Here is a 21,679-nt window from a genome sequence, read left to right on the forward strand (position 1 = left end):
TCCGAGGCAATACTGTGTTTGAGTCTTAAATAATTATGTAGACTGGGAAAAGATAAAATTAACTCCTTATTCTCTATTTTTTCCTTTTTTTCCTTTTTTTTCCCATTATCACCTATATCTTCCTAAACAATACCGTGCTTGAGTCTTTTAAATAATTCTATAAACTGGGAAAATATTAAATTAACTTCTTACTCTCTCATATTCCTTCTTTTTATATATATTTTTTTCCCATTATCCACAACTTCTCAGATAACACGGTGCTAAAGTCATAAATAAATCTGTAATCTGAGAAAACATGAACTTATTATCCTCTGTCTTTCTTTTTTTTTTCACATCCATGCAAATATTTCTCTTTACAACGCTGTGAATGTTAATAAAGAACAACTACAGCAGTAAAACGGTTCATATGACTTGTATTATGACGAGCACATATCTCCGTAATTACTAAGGTACAATCATTTCCATTAATTCTGACACCTGGACTAGCGTTTCTGACACCTAATGGACAGTAACTGAGGACTTAATGGTGCTGCTGATAGTAAATACCTAAATGATCTTAAGTATTCGTTGTAAATCAGAGCGAGAAGACCAGCAAGTCCCCGGAAGAGAGGATAATTCGCCCGAGGGAAGAGCAAAATGTGGGTCTTCTTTCGTCCCTCCTTCCCTTCATTTGTTGTTCTTTTCTTTCTTATATCCTTCGTTTCTTTCTTACTCGCTTCCTTTCCTTCGTCCTTCCTTCCCTCCAGTCTAACTCTCCCTCATTCTTACATCCTTCTCTCTCTCTTCTTACTCTTTCCCTCCTTTCGTTCTTTCTTCTCTCTTTCTCTCTTCTTTCATTCTTTCCTTCCTTCTTACATTCTTCTCTTTCTTCTTCCCTCTTTCTATCCCTTCTTCTTTCCTTCCCTGCTTTCTTACATGCTTCCTTTCTTTTCTACATCTTCCTTTCTCTTCCTTCTTTTTCTCTTAAACTTTTCATCATTCTTACTTCTCAAACTTCCTTTAGTCTCCTTGTCTTCTCCCCTTATCCTTTCCTTCCTTTTCTTCATCCTTCGTGTCTCTTGCCTCCTTTCGTCTCACCTTCCTTCTCTCTCTCTCATCCCAAAAAACGAAAGACAGAAAATCCGCCCAATCCACTTAAATCCCGCCCAATCTCCATCCAGTAAGGCCTGTTATCCCGCCCAATGCCGCCTATTCACGTTTCGCTCATTTCCCGCCCAATGCCACTCCAACCGCCCAGCCTTGCACGGAGGCGTCTGAATGGCGAGTAATTAGTACAGGTGACAATGGGTGACGACTGTACAGGTGTGACAATCCTCCATCGCTGTGTTATTATTGTTATTGTTGTTATAATTGTTATTGTTGTTGTTATTATTATTGTTGTTGTTGTTGTTGTTGTTGTTGTTGTTGTTGTTGTTCCTCACCTTTTTATGACAGAAGTAGTAGTAGTAGTAGTCGTAGTAGTAGTAGTAGTAGTTTTGTAACATGAATACGTTTAGAATATTAGTATAAGTAATATAAATTTTATTGTTGTTGTTGTTGTTGTTGTTGTTGTTGTTGTTGTTGTTGTTATGTTTTTGTTGCTCAGCCTTCCACCCAAAAAAAAAAAAAAAATAAATAAATAACAAAGAATCCACAAACACAAAGAAACAAACACACTAACCAGGAGAAAATGTGAGAGGGTTAAAACACACTCACACACACTCACACACACACACACACAAAAAAAAAATCACAATTACCTTAAGCCTAATTATTGTTTACGACGAGACAGAATAACATATTTGTGTCGCATGGAAAAATATTATCATTGTTACTTATTACGAGGAGGAAAATAAAATCCAAGACGCTGCGGTATATTAATGAGGAAAATAATTTTGTTGCCAGAAAAATATTGAAGTGTTTGCCTCTCCTCATTGTAAACATTTCAGAGAGAGAGAGAGAGAGAGAGAGAGAGAGAGAGAGAGAGAGAGAGAGAGAGAGAGAGAGAGAGAGAGAGAGAGAGAGAGAGAGAGAGATACAGGTCACATTTCTTTTCCTTCTCATTTTCCTTTTCATCCTTTCCTTCCTTTGTTTCATTTTCTTTTTTTTTATATATTTTTCTAGTTCCGTTTCCGTATATTGCTTTATCTATTGTTTCTCTTGCTATTTTTCTTTTTTTCTCTATTCCTCTTCTTTATTCTGTTCACTGATCTCACCTCATATTCGTCTTCTAATTATTATTCCTGATTCTTACCTCTTCCTTATCTTCCTCATCTTTTCCTTCTTCCTGTTTTCCTCGTCTTTCTCCTTAACATTATTTTTTATGTTATTTTTATTGCATCCTCTCCTTCTCCTCTTTCTTCTCTGCTAATTTTTTCTCCACCTCCATATCCTATCTTCGTTTTCCTTCTAATTCTCCTTTTTCTTCATATTTCTCTTCCCTTTATTAGCTTGTTTACTTTTTTCCTTCTCCCTTTTTTTTTATCCCTATCTCCTTTTCTTTATACTTCCTTCATCTCTTAGTCTTCCTTCTCCTCTTTCTCTTCATCATTTCCTCCTTCTTCTACTCCTTCATTTTCATCACTTACTTTACTTTACTTTTCTTGTTCTCGCGTTTACTTCCTATTTCCTATTCCTCCTCCTTTACTTTCGCATCCGCCCCTCTCTCATCCTTCTTCCCCTCTTCTTATTCTTCTTGCAGCTATCTTCCATTTCCTTCCCTCTTTCTCAACTTCCCAGATCTTTCTATTTATCTTCCTTCTCCTCCTCTTTCTCTTCACAATCTCCTTACATCTGTCTTCTACCTCCTTTTCTTCCTCCTCTTTTACATGTCTCTCCTCCTCTTCTTCTACCTACCTCCTACTTCCTTTTCCTCCTCTACTTTCTCATGCCTCTCCTCCTCCTCCTCCTCCTCCTCCTCCTCCTCCTCCTCCTCCTCCTGCACCTCTTCCACCTCCCCATAAATAAACCCAATTACCAAGCAGTTCTGACGTGCTGGAGTCTCGTGGGATACCCAGGACCCGACCTTTAGGGATTCCTGGCGCCCGAGCTTCCAAGGGCCCTACTGAGGTGCCACAGGGGCCGGACAGGGCCAATGGAGTCTTACAGTAGTGCCAACGTTGGGTTAGGTTAGCCTGGTTGGGTTGTGTTTGTGGTTTATAAAGGTGATGGATGGCTGTAAGTGAATGGGCGTTAATGGGCGGGTGTTAATGGGGTGGGTGTAAGTGAATGGGTGCTTTGAATTTACGGAAATGTGAGTGAGTTTACAGGTGCATTTCAGTTGGTTCAGTTCATAGGTTAGGTAAATGAAGTGTAGACGAGTTTAACAGTACATAGGTAACATTAGGTTCGGTTAGCTTAGAAGTCAGTAGCATTATATATAAGTTTAGGATTCGCGAGGGAGAGAGAGAGAGAGAGAGAGAGAGAGAGAGAGAGAGAGAGAGAGAGAGAGAGAGAGAGAGAGAGAGAGAGAGAGAGAGAGAGAGAGAGAGAGGAACACCAGGTCGACCCCTCCGTCATAACACTCACATTACCGATAATTTAGAGTGGCGGGGACAAGGAGACACACACCCTCCACCCCTCCTCCCCCCACCCATGTTCCCTCCCTTGTCTCCCTTTTCCCCCTCCGTTTCTCTCCCATTCCGTTTCTCGCTCCGCACTCCCCCATGCTAACGACACTCCCGGGGACACTCCCACCTCGGATATCTCAATAAAGAACTTGATATTTTTTTGTGAAATTTGTCTAATAAGCAGAGGGGAGGAAGAGGAGGAGGAGGAGGAGGAGGAGGAGGAGGAGGAGGAGGAGGAGGAGGAGGAGGAGGAGGAGAAAATATCCATACACTAAGAGATAAAAAAAATTGTTAACTGCAAAGAATATATATATAAATTTTTTTTACGATTTCCAGGAAGAAATATGGTTAACTGAAAAATAATAATGTTTCCTCTTATTTCATGATTTCACGCAAAAATCTAAAACTAAAAAAAAAAAAATAGAATTCCAGTCATAAACCCCGCCACACACACACACACACACACACACACACACACACACACACACACACACACACACATGACAAGTTACTCTGGTTCCCGCCTCTCGTTTTGTTTACTGTGACCGTGGCGGGGACAGCGGCGGCTACCCTGGCGGTGGTGACGCGGCGGACACCGTAACTCGCTTCCCTCGCCGCCCCCCACTCCCTCCCATCATGACGCTGTTTACGAATTGCAGGGGCGCGGAGTGTGAATGTGTCCCTCCCTCTCAAGTAACGGAATACTAGTGCTGGCAGTGCGTGAGTGGCCAGCTTGTCAAGGGTTAATGCTAATCTAACCTAACCTAACCTAACTTAACCTAACATAACCTAACCTAACCTAACCTAACCTAACATAACCTAACCTAACCTAACATAACCTAACCTAACCTAACCTAACCTAACCTTAACCTAACCTAACCCTAACCTAACCTAACCCTAACCTAACATAACATAACCTAACCTAACCTAACCTAACCTAACTTAACATAACCTAACATAACATAACATAACCTAACCTAACCTAACCTAACCTAACATAACCTAACCTAACCTAACATAACCTAACCTAACATAACCTAACCTAACCTAACATAACCTAACCTAACCTAACATAACCTAACCTAACATAACCTAACATAACCTAACCTAACCTAACCCTAACCTAACATAACCTAACCTAACCTAACCTAACCTAACCTAACCTAACCTAACCTTTAAGAAACAGGAAGGAGGAAGGAAGGAAGGAAGGAAATGTGTTAGAAGGAAGAAAGAAATGGTCCGTTGTGATTTTTATAGGTTTTAAAAAATAGAAAGGAAGAAAGAAAGAAATGAAGGGAATGAGAGGAATGAAGTAAAGAAGGAAGAGAGGTATATTTCGTGGTGCCTTTCATAGGATTTGAAAACAGAAACGAAGGAAGAAAGGAATAAAAGGAAGAAAAGTAACCATATTTGATTTGAATAGGCATTACAAATCGAAAGAGAGAAAGGAAGAACGAAAGAAACAATCCATGAATCTTGAGAGGCGACAAACAGAAACGAGGAAGGAAGAAAATGGAACACACAGCAAAGGCGCCAGGGAAATGGAAGGTAGGGTGCGAGGCAAGGGTGCTAAGGGTGACTGGGGGGAGGGAAGGAGGAACAAGGAGTGCGGGTGAGAAACGCAAACTGGCAGGCGCCCTCGTGTAATTTGGGAAAACAGTTGACATCTGATAGGCGTCCCTCAAGTGTACGCTCAGATTTCGCTTCTGTCCTGTCATTACCTTTCGCTCACTCCTGCACCGCCTCGCTCACGCCCTACTGCCGCCACGCTCACGGAACGAAGCGATCTGGGAAAGCGCGAGGCATTTTGGAGCGAGGAACTACAGGAGTGAGGAAGGAGGTAGAGAAAGAGGAGGAGGAGGAGGAGGAGGAAGAGGAAGGAGGAGGAGGAGGAGGAGGAGGAGGAGGAGGAGGAGGAGGAGGAGGAGGAGGAGGAGGAGGAGGAGGAGGAGGAGGAGGAAAAGAACACTATACATGAAAATCTTACAGTCTACTTACTGTAAGATATGTACAAACTAACTACTTCCCCTCCTCCTCCTCCTCCTCCTCCTCCTCCTCCTTCTCCTCCTTCTTCCCCAGGACACGTGACCGCCGGAAGACAGGGGAAGAATAGCCGGGTGACAGTATTGTAGCGAGAAGAAAGGGAAATGACACCAGAAGGCGGCTCGATGTCCCTGGCGAGGCGAGAAAGGGCACCTCTCTAAGGGCCTCGGTGAAGGGCGAAGAAAAGCGAAAGAAAGGAGAACGCTTGCTACGGTGACAAAGGGAGAAAGGGAGAATAGAGTAAAGGGAGCCAGGAAGACCTCCCATCCTCCCTTTCACCCCAAAAGCGATACCAAAACGATTAAGTGATTCTCCCTTCCCCCTTTCCTCCCCCTTCTTCTCCCCCTTCCCCCCTCCCTCCGTGCGTTTCCGGCCACTTGAAGGGAAAATGATGGGAGGGTGTCTGTCTGTCTGTCTGTCTGTCTAATTGTCTGCCTGTCTCTCTGTACTGTGTCTGTCTGTATGTCTGTCTCGAAATGGTGGGGAAAAAGTGTTTATCTTACATATTTGTCTGTTAGGATGGAGGGAGGATGTATGTATGTATGTATGTATGTCTGTCTGTCTGTCTGTCTGTCTGTCTGTCGGTGGATAGATGGATGGATGGACAGATAAACAGATGAATGGATGGATGGAGAGAGGGAATAAGGGAAGATGGGAAGGTGGAGGGATCTCTCTCTCTCTCTCTCTCTCTCTCTCTCTCTCTCTCTCTCTCTCTCTCTCTCTCTCTCTCTCTCTCTCTCTCTCTCTCACATCGGAAGCCAATATCCTGTGCGTTCCGTCAGCTGTCCACATTCGGTACAGGAGCAGGAAAATTAGCATAATATCTGAATAACACGGATCCTTCCCCCTCCCCTCCCCCTCTGCGTCCCCGTGAAAGGAGATTAAAGCTGGTTATTGAGTGCCATTTCTTTGTCATATCGCCTCTATAGATTATTCAATTTTTTTTTTTTATGCTGATGTCCCACGCTGGCTAATTAGGGCACGTTGCATTCACAGTATTGATGTGTTTTGATTATCTGTGAAAATAATGATGCCCTAGTTTTCTTTTCAACATTGGGTAAGAAATATTAAGATTATTTCATCTGTTAAAACTCTCCCAAGGAATGGCAATGAACATGCAAGTCTAAATTCCAACGTGTACTCTGCTAAATTTGGGTCTATATTAAAAAATTCTCCATTTCTAAAGAACGTGGATGAATAAGTAACCGTTAGATAAAAAGCAATTCTATGAGTATATGACAATACCAAGAAAACTTCCCGGTAACGTAAAATTTTTGGTCTATATTAAAAAAAAAAAAAGTCCATTTCTAAACATGAATGAATAAATAACTGGTAAATAAAAATAATTCCACGAGTACATAACAAAACATCAATAAAAGTCAATCAATTTCACCAAACATAAAATCCCGATAAGGACTCCATCAAAATCCTACAGCATCTTAACGCCCCAAGTCCTCGCGTGCGGCAGAGACACGCAGGAAACACGAGCCGCCTCCTCCAAGGGTCCCCAAACTGACGCCCATTATCGGAGGACTCCACGAAAGATATCCTCCGCTTCCTACAATCCTTTACCTTCCCTTCACCACAAGGACTCTCTCTCATACACTGCAGCCCCTTATAATCTTAACTACTGCCTTTTGTATTCACGCTCCTTCGCACTCTCCCTCAGCTCTTTCTTCACACTCATACACCAGTCATACAAGTACTAATGCATACAGATAGTCACGCTACTTTCTTGTAATCCTTTCATGGCTGTTATTTTTTTTCCACAACTTTTAAGGAAATGATTTTGTATTATCGTTTCTCAGCAAGTTCTGTTGCCTAACATACAAACTTAACGTACTGTCTTTCTTAATGTGGATATACAAGTAGAACATTATCTTGTACAGTGCTTTGAATGGTAACAAACTGGGGCCGTGGTAGTGAAAGGGTTAATACATAAGCCTTTCTGTACAGCCATTAAAACTATACACACACTTCCCCTCACTGCAGAACTCACACTCCTTACAGCGCCTCATATCTCTCACAGACTGTCTTCACTCCTCCCTGCAATAACCCACACATTTCAGAGGCTCCCGGACCTTTCCTGCACCTCCTACAGAACCTCACACACTCCCTCACATCTTTCCCCACCTCGCAGACATTTACCAGCCTCGTGCAGCCTTCCCAACACTCAGTACCTCATCTTTACAACACAATACCCTCGACTTCTCTCCCGGACACTCTAACGCCGACCCTCACAATGCCTCCTACATTTTACAACCTCCTGCAGCATCTCTCACTCTCTCACAGTCCCAGGGCACCTCATCCCCTCACAGCGGCATGCAACGACGGCTCCATCACACAATCTCTCACAGTTTCCCTCACCAGCGTCGCGCCCTTCTGGCCAGTCTCCGCCACACAACAGTCGCCAGCACAACGCCACGTATCCTTAGGGAGGCAATTAACAGGAGTCCTTCTTTCTGTCATGAGGTTAACAACGCCCCTCCACGCCCCTGCTCTCTCTCTCTCTCTCTCTCTCTCTCTCTCTCTCTCTCTCTCTCTCTCTCTCTCTCTCTCTCTCTCTCTCTGATTCCATTTTCCACATTAATCACGTCTGTCTGTGGTAATTTCAGGTAATTTCATTTCTTATATATATTTTCTTCATTAAAAGTAATTGAAACGTGTTACTTCTCCACTTACCACTATCACTACTCCTTCTTTCTTTCTTTATTTATATTTGCTTACCTGCACGTGTCCGATTAATTACCGGCCAAGGCAGGTGACATGACAGGCATAACTCTCTCTCTCTCTCTCTCTCTCTCTCTCTCTCTCTCTCTCTCTCTCTCTCTCTCTCTCTTCCCTCCTCCCAAACATTCTGAAACCTCACCAGACACTCTCAACCCAGCTTCACCAGTGCACAGATTTTCTCTTTTGCTTACAAGCGGCAGAGTGATGAGTCACGCCGAAACAAGCCTGGTATGTGATTCTCTCGTTAGTGCGTCCTTTAATTGGCCCAACTACAACCTCAAACTAGCCAGCGGTGAGTCGTTAAGGGGAGAGTCACTCAATGAAACTCTTGTGACTCGCAGTAGGAGGGAGAGGAGGGAGGGGAGGGAAGGAAGGCAAGGACAGGACAGAGTTGAGAGGTCTAAAGGTGAAAATCCTAAGTAAGAGATGGTGTGGATGGTCTCTCTGTGCGTGGAAGTCTGGGTTTTGTATGGGTTTCTGTGTGTGTGTGTGTGTGTGTGTGTGTGTGTGTGTGTTGGAATATTCATGTGTACACGCCTTTCTGTGTTTTATTTAAGAATCTTGCAGGATATTCTTGTGTAAGAGCGTGTGTGTGTGTGTGTGTGTGTGTGTGTGTGTGTGTGTGTGTGTGTGTGTGTACGTATATGAACGTGTCAGAACAGTCACACCGCAAGGGAAGCAAGAATACTGTGAGGAGGAAGAGGAGGAGGAGGAGGAGGAGGAGGAGGAGGAGGAGGAGGAGGAGGAGGAGGAGGAGGAGGAGGAGGAGGAGGAGGAGGAGGAGGAAGAAGAAGAAGAAGCAGAAGCAGAAGCAGAAGAAGAAGAAGAAGAAGCAGAAGCAGAAGCAGAAGCAGAAGCAGAAGCAGAACAAGATCAAGAAGTGGAGGAGAAGAAGGAAGAGGAAAAAAGAGACAAGAGAAACAGTGAGGGAGGAGGAAAGAGGATTAACTAAAGGAAGATAAATATTTGTGAATCATCCCCACGTAAAACACACACACACACACACACACACACACACACACACACACACACACACACCATCACACGCACACTACATTTTTCCTCTTATTTGATTTATTACACGACCGCTCACTGTGATTCATAAACTGCTTGGAATTCACCTCCCACATAAATCTTGAAGCGAAAAAGATAATAAAAGAAAAAAAAGTAAAAAAAAACAATAATACACACACACACACACACACACACACACACACACACACACGCACTAATTAATCTTCAGCTACTACTACGTCACCTGTACGCCAAAATAACGAAACAATACGGACTAAAAAAAAAAAATACTAACTACTTCATGATACTAACGATATGAAATGAAAAAAAACCTACTGAAAAAAATATACCAAAATTAAATCATTTGTTACTTTATTACTGAACGAGCGCTTTGTGTCACCTCCTCTTGAATCTGAGACCCGTACTCTGAAATGCCCTGCTCTCTCACCACCACTGTTTTCAAAGGCCATAGAGACGATTACCAAGGTCCTCTAGACTGTTTCCCCTGTTCATAACGTAGAAATCTTGTTAACCTGTCACTAGAACCGTAGAAACACTTAAAAAACCCGTGCCACTTCAACTAGAGCCTTTTGAAAGCAGTGGAGGTGCGGCCAGAAGTGTCTCAGAATACGGATCTGACTGCCCACTGCTTCGGATCGTCTGTTCATTTGTTACATGCTTCACCAGCGTTTGAATCAGTCTCAGAGCTTTACGGGGCGGTTCATGGATGTCGGGCGAGGTGGTTTACGGGGAAGGTGGGAGGGGTAATGACACAGTGGGAGATAGGACACCCAGGTACAGTGCCCAGCTGATGGATAAGGTGGTGGTGATGGAAGTGACTGAGACTGGTCTGTGTGTGTGTGTTGTGAGGATGTGCAGGTGAGGTGAGGTGGGAGGGCGTGAGGGAACGTAAAATGTGCGAGGGTAGAAAGGGGTAATAGCGGCGGCTGCGGCTGTGTGGGTAAAGGGTGAGGGAACGAGGGAGACGTGAAGAATGGGTGGTGGTGGTGGTGGTAGTAGGGAAGACAAGGCTAACCACAGTGGCGTTGAGATATAGACCAGGCACGGCGGCTGCTAAGAACACACACACACACACACAAAACACCAACACGCAACATCAGCACTTTTTATCCCCCTCCTCCTCCTCCTCTTCCTTCCCGCCAATCACAGCACAGAACTGACAAACACACGTCAATGAGTGGCTGAAATGACCCCCATTGCGTGACGTCACCAGGAGTTTGTTTTGATCTCAAGTCGTTTATTTTTTCCTTGCTTTTCCTTCTGACTTTCCCTCCCCCCCCCTCTCTCTCTCTCTCTCTCTCTCTCTCTCTCTCTCTCTCTCTCTCTCTCTCTCTCTCTCTCTCTTTCAGTGAGGGATAGATGTTTCTTTGCCCTCACATTCCTTTCCTTTGACCTTTGACCTCCCTTGCCCTCCTCAGGTCACTGCAGGGGTGGGAATGTGTGTATGTATGTGTGTGTGTGTGTGTGTGTGTGTGTGTGTGTGTGTGTGTGTGTGTGTACAGAACAAGAGTAGGTTAGCCATGTAGGAAGGTTGGAAAAAAAGAAAAAAAAAGGTCCATGGGATGTCAGTTTACGGGAAGACTGAAATTTCCTCTCTCTCTCTCTCTCTCTCTCTCTCTCTCTCTCTCTCTCTCTCTCTCTCTCTCTCTCTCTCTCTCTCTCTCTCTCTCTCTCTCTCTCTCTCTCTCTCTCTCTCTCTCTCTCTCTCTCTCTCTGTGTGTGTGTGTGTGTGTGTGTTCATAGCTTAAAGACGTTACAGTTTTGATACCCAAGCAAACAAACAGGATAAAGACCGGCGAAACACACACACACACACACACACACACACACACACACACACACACACACACACAGTGACACGAACGCAAAGATAACGTACTAACACACATTCCCTTACCTTAAAAACTCTCTCTCTCTCTCTCTCTCTCTCTCTCTCTCTCTCTCTCTCTCTCTCTCTCTCTCTCTCTCTCTCTCTCTCTCTCTCCAGTACAGGTCGCGGTGGCCCAAGGCAGATGGAGTGTCGTGGGGTCTGTGTTGTTCCTCTGCTGATAAAATGTTGCGCCGACAAGACGAACCTACTTTATGAGTCTCTCGATCGTGGCCGGGCAGTTTATCGCTCAGAAGTGAGAGGGGAGAGGGGAGAGAGAAGAGGGAGAGTAGGGGAGGGGAACGGAGAATAGGATGAGGTAGAGGGAAGTTAAGGGGAGGGAGAAGGAAGAGTGGAGGGGATATTTCTCTCTCTCTCTCTCTCTCTCTCTCTCTCTCTCTCTCTCTCTCTCTCTCTCTCTCTCTCTCTCTCTCTCTCTCGGCTATTTGTCTTCTGTAATGCCTGCGTGTGGAAGTGAGTGATATATTTGCAGTTAATGAAATATTCTGAAACGTGGTGAACTTGTGTGTGTGTGTGTGTGTGTGTGTGTGTGTGTGCGCGAGAGAGGAAGAAAGAGAGAGAGAGGGAGAGGGAGAGGGGGGATAGAGGCACAAAGGGCGTATACCCCAAGATGTACATATTTATAGTGGCGTGTCAAGCAGTTCTTTGTACCCAGTGATGTAGGAAGGAAGGCCGCTGACAGATACAGACGTGGTTGTGGTTGCTTGTAAGTAGGTGTGTGAGTGGTGGTTAGCGTGGTGTGCGTGCCGGGGGAGTGCCTAGCGCCGCCTCGCAACGTAGGCTGGCTCCACGATGACTGCTTCTGCTGGAGGGAGTCGAACGGGTGTGATGGCGGTGGTATGAACTGACTAAACGGGTGAGAGAGAGAGAGAGAGAGAGAGAGAGAGAGAGAGAGAGAGAGAGAGAGAGAGAGAGAGAGAGAGAGAGAGAGAGACTTTATTCATGAAACACTCACAAAACAGAGGACGACTTGAAAAAAAAAAATAAATGAATTAAAAAAATCCATATACACACCAGCTTCTCCTCATCTTACTCATCTTTATATTTGTGTCTCTTGTCCTCCTCATAGTCTTCGTCCTCCTCCTCCTCCTCCTCTTCCTCCTGATTCTTATCCTTTTCTTCCTCTTCATCTTCAAACTCTTCCTAATATTCCTTCTCCTCCTACTCCTCATTCTTATCCTCCTACTCATTTTCCTCCTCCTCGTCTTCCTCCTCTTCCTTGTCCTCGTCTTACTCATCCTGCTCCTTGTCTTCCTCATCCTCTTACTCCTCATTCTCTTCCTCCTCGTCTTCCTCGACTTACTCATCCACCTCCTCCTCTTCCTCTTCGTCCTCGTCCTCGCCGCCACACTTCGCCTTATAGCGCAGGTCTTAATTGATTACTCGGGGAAGTCTCGTCGTCATCTCCATTGTTTTTATGGGGACGAGGCACCACCACCTTGTTTACGACCCGCCTTCCTCCTCGCGGCTCCCTCGCCGTCACGACTTCTTGATGTAAGACGACCTCACCTGTCTTGCCGGACGACCCCCATGCATATTTCACCCGAATTTTTCTCCACCAAGATTAAATTGTTTTCATTTGTAACGCTGCCGACGGGAGGAGTCTTGGAGAAGCTTGAAGGAGAGGAGAGGAGAGGAGAGGAGAGGAGTCATGAGGGGAAGAGAGAAGGAGAGAAGAGAGGATGGGAGATGAGGTATGATGAAAGGCGAGGAAAGGTGAGAGGAGAAAAGAGTGGGAGAGGAGAGGAGAGAAAAGGAGAGGAGATGGAATGAAAAGATATAAAAGGTGAGGAGAAGAGAAAAAAACGAGAGCTTAGAGAAAAGGAGATAAGATGAAAGGGTAGGAAAGGTGAGGAGAAGAGAAAATAGAGGAGAGAAGAGGAGAGGAAATAAATAAAGGAGAATAGGACAAGAAATCAATTATGGAAGGGAATGAGGTGAAAAGAGAGAGAGAGAGAGAGAGAGAGAGAGAGAGAGAGAGAGAGAGAGAGAGAGAGAGAGAGAGAGAGAGAGAGAGAGAGAGACGCTAACAGGGGCCTGAACATATTAATCTATTGAATGCATGCACCCACAAAGAATCCGTTGTGCTGCGTGATGAATACAAGTACATGAATAATAATTTGTATAACGCAATTACTGCAATGCAAGAATACGTATTGCTGTGAGGGGCCATTCATTCCATTCACTGCCCCGGGATCATTATTATTATTATTTATTATTATTATTATTGGTACATAAGAGTGAGTGACATTGATGTTAATGATGATGATGATGATGATGATGATAGTAATAATAATAATAATGATAATAATACACCAACAGCGACAATAACAATATCAATCACAACAACAACAATAATAATAACAATAATAATAATACCAGCAGCAACACCACCACCACCACCACCAACAAATACCACTACAATACAAACACAAGCAATTCCAACACTACGATCTCCGTCCTCCAGTCAAGCTAGCCATTTGTACAGGCGAGGGTAATGAAATATGCAGGGCCAGGATTGACTCAGGGGGCGGCGCAGCCACTCAAGACTAATATAATGTTTCTGGCGGTGGTGTGTTTGAACAGCGGACGAAACAGAAACACGGCTTGTCCATTTGTGCGTTGAATGAGCAGCTTTTGATCTGTAACTCTTCTTTGTACTTATAAATGGATTGACAGATAAATAGATACATAGATAGACAGATGTAACTCTTCTTTGGGTCATGATAGATAAATACATAGATTTTTAACCCCTCAAAAAATACTAAGCCCAAATAAAACATAGTGAATATAGTTTAGGTCATGGTCCATACTGAAGTCATCAGAACAACACTTGCAATGCGAATCAAGTGAGTAACAGAAAGAAACGAGAGCAGGAGGAGGGCTTGTCTAATTGTACCTCGATTTTGTAGCTTTTCCTTGGTATTTCTTTGTGTTAGGTTAAGTTAGGAGGAAAAAGAAAACAAGAAAGAGAAGCGCTAAACAACAACAATAATAATAATAATAATAATAATAATAATAATAATAATAATAATAATGCTACAACAACAACAACCACTACTACAACTACAACTACTATTACAACAACATATCCCTCTCAAATACAACACTTGTATGAGAGCAGGATGAAGATGAGCCTTTGATACAGAAAACAGGACAACCTCTGACGGCGACACAGACGGAAGCAGAGAGACCTGCAGGCGAGTGAGTGAAGGCAACTCGGGTAGGCAAGATCTGGACTGGGAGGATTAATGCGAGTGTCACTTGGATGGGGAAATAAACATGAGCAGGAGGTTAATGAGTAGTAGTAGTAGTAGTAGTAGTAGTAGTAGTAAGAGGAGGATGAGGAGAAGATTAGGAAGTAAAGTCAGTAAATAAGACCAGAGTAGTGAATCCAGAAGATGCATGAACTTTAGTCTGGAGGAGGAGGAGGAGGAGGAGGAGGAGGAGGCGGGACAACGTCACTCATCAGTTCAGGACGTCAGATAAACAAACTCGCCAGCTGTAAACAACCAGGGAGGAATAACGCCAGGATCTGCACGCCCTTTTTTCCACCCCGCCCACATTAATCTCCCGAGCAGCCACTTAGCGCCGCTCGGTCACCGCTGCTCGGGATCTGCTGCGGGGTCCCTAGGGTGGTCCTAGTTGTGGGTTTTGGGACTCTGGTAAAGTCCTGCAGAGGGAGATGATTTGGTGCTACTGTATCGTTTAACTGTATCTTTTCTGAGTGATCTTTGACGCTAAAAAATAAAAAAAAGCATCATGTATTATATAAGATTCGAGAGGACTTTTATATAGTAGCACTGCATTGCTGAGATAAATTATTAAGGTTTGGGAATGTTCTAATTGTCATTTTTTTCCTAATGGTCTTTTTAGATATGATAAAAATACCACTTTTTTTTTCTATCACCATCTCATGTGTACTTCTCTAAGAGTAATATTTCAAGAGTCCTAAGGAAATACAACGTGGAAAGTCCTTGAGATTCTTAGGACTGAACTACAAACCCCCCTTCCCCCACCACACTTGTGCAATTTGCGTCCAGGGCGTGTGAGGTCCTGTGAGGCCCTGCGATACATCTTAAGAGCCTCGGAGCCTCATATTTCTTGGCCAGACTCACAGGTGGGCAGGAAAGGGCGGCTTGGGCAGGGCGGGGCGGCAGGACGGCAGGACCCACCGCCTCACCCACGTACACTGTCACCCAGCCACGTAAATATCCCGGGTGTTGCCTCGCATCTCGTCCCCGTGGCCTCAGGTTGGAGCTCCACGCGCGGGGACAGAAATGCCTCCCCGAACACCCTCTTTTGTTCTTCCTGACGCGGCGAAGCGACTCCTCCGTGCCCAACAAAAGCCCCGAGTATCTGTTCCCTCGCCGTTCGGTGTCTGGGGAGCGGCCGGGGTGCGACAGGCGGCACTTAGCACGCCCGTGTAGCGGCGGGGATAACATCGAGCGGACATGCAGGCCCGTCATACCTCCTTGTCGCGGACACATGTTTCAGCGCACCTTCAGTACATTTGCATATCTTTCCTCAGTAGGCGGTATGCAGTCACTTGCACGTCTTTCCCCCTGACTCTCCCTGACCCTCCTCCCTCGCCTCCTCCTTCTACTCAGGTGGCACAGATATTTACACCCAGATAAGGTCCCCAGTCGGACTTTATTGGGCTTGATGACTCACCTGGCGTTCTCTCCCTCCTCCCACAGCAATACGGATCGTCTGAGGGAGCGTACGATCCGAGCTGCGACCCCTCACCCACCATGCCGCAGCTGCACGACCACGCACACGCCCACGATAACGCCCACAACCACGAGCAAGCGCCCCTCACTCCCTCATCCTCCTCTTCATCCAACTCGTCAGCCTCGTCAGCGGGCGCATCGTCCTTCGTCAGTCCGGGAAGTGATCGCGCGAATACATACGTGTCTCCGGGATCCGACGCGGGTTCCACAGGTGAGTTCATTAATCACGGTTCACCACACCTGTATTTTCCACCTGCCTGTTTTCAAATCTCATATCGAAAACAACTTGACTATTTTTTGGCATATTTTGTGTTTTATATTTTGTTCAGACTACTAGTACTACTACTACTACTACTACTACTACTACTACTACTACTACTACTACTACTTGTTTCTCCTATTCCATCCTCGCACCTTCCTTTTCCTCTCTAACTTCCCACATCAATTCTCTTCCTTGTCTGCCCTACTTTTCTGTCTCACTTCCTCGACTTTCCTCTTCCTTTTCGTCCGTGTTTCTCTGCCTCCTCCTGCCTCTTCTCTTCTTCTATATCCTCACCTTTACTGTTTTCTCGTCTCTACTTCCCGTCTCGCTTCGTCTTCCCGCCTCCTCGCCTTACTCACAATCTAGTCATTCACTTTACTTCTCTCCTTTCCTTCCCTCTCACGCTTCCCCCAATCCTCTCTCCTCCCCCCGCATCCTACACCCCTCCCACACTCCCAGGAAACCACAAAGGGAGCCACGCGGAGACACAAACGTCAAAATGTGTGCAAAAAAAAAAAAAAACTCACTACTGTCACACACACACACACACACACACACACACACACACACACACACACACACACACACACACACACACACACACACACACACACACCGGAAGCCATTAAGCAGACCCCACATATTATTAGAACACGAAGTATTACCGAAAGGGCGGTTCTCAGTTCATCCTGTGTACTTTTTTTATTTATTTATTTTTATTTATTTTTTATTCTGTTAAGGGAGGATGTGATGGACTGAGTATGGGTTAAGTATGGAGTTGCTGTGTATGGTTTGTTTGTATGGTTAGGTGAGGGGGGTTGATGTATATGTTATGTATGTATACGGTTACTGTATGAAGTATATGTATGGGTTATGAATGGGCTTGCTGTATAAATCACATGTATGGATTTTGTATGGGTTATGTATGTCTTCTATCATCACTAAGTTATCCTACTTTTGTTAATAGGGGGGTACTCCACAGTCATTCGTTTTTGTTCTCAAGCTAACCAACACGAGTACTTCAACCGTGGTTAGGTTCCACAATCAACTTTTGCCTGCTTTTCGTTTATAAGCGTACCAAAAACTGGAACTGTTAAGGCAATAGGTTCCAATCTTTTCGCAAGCTACTCAACAAAATCGTCTCTTAAGTTGGTAAGCTCCCGAACAAATAAGAGCGTTTCATTTGAATAGCTAACCAAGAGACTGTGAAACTGGTACTAGGAGACTTAAGCAACCCACGTGAGGTTCTGTAGGATACGTTAAGGACTTGAAGGATTCACTAGTAGAGTCGAAAGCTTGGTTGAATGAAGGTTTTAGGATGCAAGGACGTGTCTCTAGGATGATCATCTGTGTTTTGTTGTAGGATTCCATGGCGTAGGATTGTAATGTGAGCTTCTGGGAGATTTAGAAGAAAGGAAGATAGAATTAAATGAAAGAAGAAATAGACGCAAGAAGAAAACTAATTGAATCTGCGGACAATGAAGATGGAGAAGGAAAGGAAGGTAAACTGAAAGAAGTAAAAGACGCAAGGATGAACAGAAAGGAATTGTGGATAGCAAGATAATGTGAAAAAGGGAAATAAATTGAAAGAAGAAACGAATGCAAGGATAACATGAAACCCCTAGATAACGAAGATGGAATGAAAAAGGAATGAAAGAAAATGTAGGATAAACAAGTGAAACGATAAAGATAAAAGGAAAAGAAATGGGAGAAAATATGGATAACGAACACAGAAGGAGGACAAGACTGATGAAAATATGACAAGCAAACTAGCAAATAAACTAAGAAAGAATAAAGAAGAAAATAAAGAAAAAGAACGAAAAAAAACAAGGAAGAACGCACCGGGAAAGCAAGGGCGGAAAAGAAGGGAAGAAGAGATGGAAAAGGGAACGTGGGGAGGGAGGGAGAGAGGGAGAGAGGGAAGAGGGGAGGGGGATGTCCTTCAAAGGGGTCAGTTAGTATGCAGAAGGGGATAGACGGTGGCTCATGGCCGGCCCAGTGTTATCCATAAAACAAGGAGACGCAGCCAACCTTTGCAATTACTCCAGACACATCACACGCTCGCCTCTACAGCTCCTCCTCCTCCTCCTCCTCCTCCTCCTGTTCCCTCCCGCCGCCTTTAAATCTTATATAAATACAAACCTGGGTGATGAAATTGCAGGTTGTGGAATCTATTTCTCAAACCAGATTGGGACAAAGGTGCGGAGAGAGAGAGAGAGAGAGAGAGAGAGAGAGAGAGAGAGAGAGAGAGAGAGAGAGAGAGAGAGAGAGACGCTTCATTGCTCCTAACACTCTTAACGTTTATTTTTTATTCATTCCTTCTCGATTATTACGAAAAATGACGAAGACGATTAAGCGCAATGTATTTCTACTATTATAACAAACAACAGCAGCAGCAGACCTGTACCTACGTGGCGAAGCTGTGTGATGCTGAAAGTCATATTGTCACACGGATTAGAGAACTGTGTGTGTGTGTGTGTGTGTGTGTAAAATGATAATAATACGTGAAACTTTTAAACACCTTACCCACTAACACACACACACACACACACACACATACACATACACACATACACACACGCACGCCGAGGCACGTAGGAGCACGTAATGGCGCGACGGAAGATGATATTTAGAGCAGCGTGAAGATAAAGGATGAGAGGCGGCAATGAGACGCTATATAAAGGAACATTTCTTGAAGCATTTACCAGGAGTTTAGAGAGCGATTGGTTGCTGGGGGCACGACCTCTCAAAAACTGGTATTCCTGGTCCGGTCTTGCTTTGTTTTCTCCCTTATGTTCTCTGTTTATTAAGGCGAGTGTACGATGCTGCCCTTTTTAAACTTTCCGTACCCTCGTAATTCTCAAACGATGTAATAGTAGTGGGTTTTTTTTTTTTTTTTTACGTGTTTCATGGTACGTTGTTCTTATTTGTTGTGTGTGTGTGTGTGTGTGTGTGTGTGTGTTTGCTGTTGTGTTTTTTTTCAGATCTTTTTATGTTTTTTTTTTTTTTTTCATGGCGCTTTGTTCTTATGTATTTTTTTCTCTCTCTCTCTTTTTTTTTTAAAGTTTATTTGTGGTGTAAGCTTTTTTTTATCAGGTTCGCTCTTCTTTTTTTTTAAGGTTCGAGGTTTGTTATGTTTCTATTTTTCCTTTTTTTTTTTTTCTTGTTCTCCAATGGACTGTTGTTGTTGTTGTTATTTTCGTTGAAGTTTTGGTTCTAAGTTGTTTAAGTTCTAAGTGTCTGAGTGATGTAAGCGCGTTCAAAGTTTGGCCAAAGTTAGTGCTTCTCTCTTTAAAGCTGCCGTGTTAAGTTTGGTGGTGTGTGTGTGTGTGTGTGTGTGTGTGTGTGTGTGTGTGTGTGTGTGTGTGTGTGTGTGTGTGTGTGTGTGACTTGAAGACAGGATAAATAAATGTAGTAAAAGAGATAATCTAACACAACAACAACAACAACAACAACAACAACAACAACAACAACAACAACCTCAGCAGCCACAACCACCACCGCAACCTTCAGCCCAGCAGGTCACGCCCCAGGCAGGATTTGTATTATATTTTAAATGAGATTAACAGCAAAGCGGCTTTTTTCCTTCAGTAAACACAAGACACGCTATCATTCTTCCCCGCGTTCGCTGCAGATAATGAACATTCTTCCATACATTTACGTGTTCTTATGGGCGTGTTAGCGGGCATGGTTGCTTCAGTATTAATCAGAAGCATTTACCTGTCGCCATTATCCCCCCCACACACCTGCCCTGCACCAGACCTGTTAATTACCGTGCTGGTGTATACATAATCTCAGGTGTTCGCTGGTTAACTCCCCTCGCCGTCTCCTCCCCAGGTGTGGGCTCCCCCGGGGCGAGCGTGTCTTCGGGGGTCGGGGTGAACGGGCCAGGAGGCGACAGTAACGAGGTGTCCTGCGCCGGCTGCTCCAACCCCATCAACGACCGCTTCTATCTGCGCGCGGTGGAGCTCAAGTGGCATGCCAGCTGTCTACGCTGCGTCATCTGCCAAAAATCTCTGGACGACGCCGGCACGTGCTTCGCCAGGGAGGGACGCATCTTCTGCAAAGACGACTACCACAGGTGAGTCCCACGCCTGGCTAATTGTTCAGTGGCACACCAAGGCCGGGGTCACGTGCAGCACAGGTAGCAGGAGGAGTTCCCTGGCGACAGCTGTGTTGCCTCCTGTATCTTAGTCATGTTTTCTTCATTGTTATTCATTTCCTTCATTGTCTAATACGTAGCTGACGGGGGGGGGGAAGTTCGTATTTCAGGAAGTTCGTAGAAGAGTTAATCAAAAAGGAAAACTGTAAAATAAGCTTAACTATATAGAAACTGAATCCTATCGTCACAACGGCAATCATAAAGCGCCTGGCAAATCATAGAAAAAAACTATAGAGATCTAGGAAGCAATTCGCCAGCACACCATCACACCACAGAGCCAGGCGGACTGACAAGAAAATATAAAAAAAGAGTAGAGTGAGAAAAAAAAAAAAGACTTAAAGAGAGATACATCAGGAAGGAAGGAGGGGTATATAGGTTCTTAAATACCTCAGTAATATTTGTAGAGGTTAGGAATGTAAGGGAAGGGGGAGAATGAATGATGGAAAAAGAAATTGCAGAAGGGTGAAGAGAAGGGAAGGAAGGATGGATGGAAGGAAGCCACCACATCACCACAGTACAGCGAGGGAAGGCAAGGGAGGAGGGAGTTAGGAAAGGAGAGACCAAGGCAGGGATTTGGCGCCTCAATACTGCAGCTCAGGAAGAGGAAAGTGGTAGATTGGGAAAGAGGAAGGGAGGAAAATGGTTTGGCGCCTTTATGGTAGAGAAAGAAGTGAGGAGGAAGAGAAGAAGGGAAATAGAAAGCAAGGTACAAATTCCCTCAACCATAGACTTAAAAACGAATAAATAAACAAAACAACAACAACAACAACAACAACAACAACAACAACAAAAGGAAACGCAACACAATAATCACCACAAACCAACACTACATATACACACACCTGAAGACTGCCCACACAACCACACCTCCCATACACCTGTAATTACTAAGAACCCACACCAACAACACCTTGCCTCACCACCACCACCACCACCACCACGCTGAATAGGGATGTACGCGAGGCAGTTCCATCTCATCTCAGCCATAACGTGGGATTGAAGTACATATGATCCGTGATAAAGAAACTTGATGCTATCGTGAATGCCTGGAACGAGGGAGGAAGGGAGGGAGAGAAGGAAGGAAAGAGGGAGAGGGAGAAGGAAGGAAAGAGGGAAGGGAGAGGAAGGATAGGACTAAGAGAAGAGGAAGGAAGGATAAGCTGACAAGAAAATGGTATAAAAAGAGAACAGAGAGAGAGAGAGAGAGAGAGAGAGAGAGAGAGAGAGAGAGAGAGAGAGAGAGAGAGAGAGAGAGAGAGAGAGATGGAAATACTTCAA

General features: G+C 44.5%; 2 protein-coding genes across 3 annotated transcripts in view; one reads left to right on the forward strand and one right to left on the reverse strand.

The window, feature by feature from the left end:
- LOC135093656 (uncharacterized) overlaps positions 1-21,679 on the reverse strand; it is a 96,646-nt gene that overhangs the window by 61,840 nt on the left and 13,127 nt on the right. The gene's annotated exons all lie outside the window — the stretch shown is intronic.
- The window catches only part of LOC135093655 (LIM/homeobox protein Lhx9-like), a 115,026-nt gene that overhangs the window by 25,280 nt on the left and 68,067 nt on the right, over positions 1-21,679 (forward strand). For both annotated transcript variants that reach the window (XM_063993122.1, XM_063993123.1), the window contains exons 2-3: positions 15,945-16,188; positions 20,077-20,320. In XM_063993122.1, coding sequence (XP_063849192.1) covers positions 15,945-16,188; positions 20,077-20,320 — 488 coding nt within the window. The remainder of the gene's footprint in view (positions 1-15,944; positions 16,189-20,076; positions 20,321-21,679) is intronic.

Source organism: Scylla paramamosain, chromosome 43 (assembly GCF_035594125.1).
Source record: "Scylla paramamosain isolate STU-SP2022 chromosome 43, ASM3559412v1, whole genome shotgun sequence".
Taxonomy (NCBI): Eukaryota; Metazoa; Arthropoda; class Malacostraca; order Decapoda; family Portunidae; genus Scylla; species Scylla paramamosain.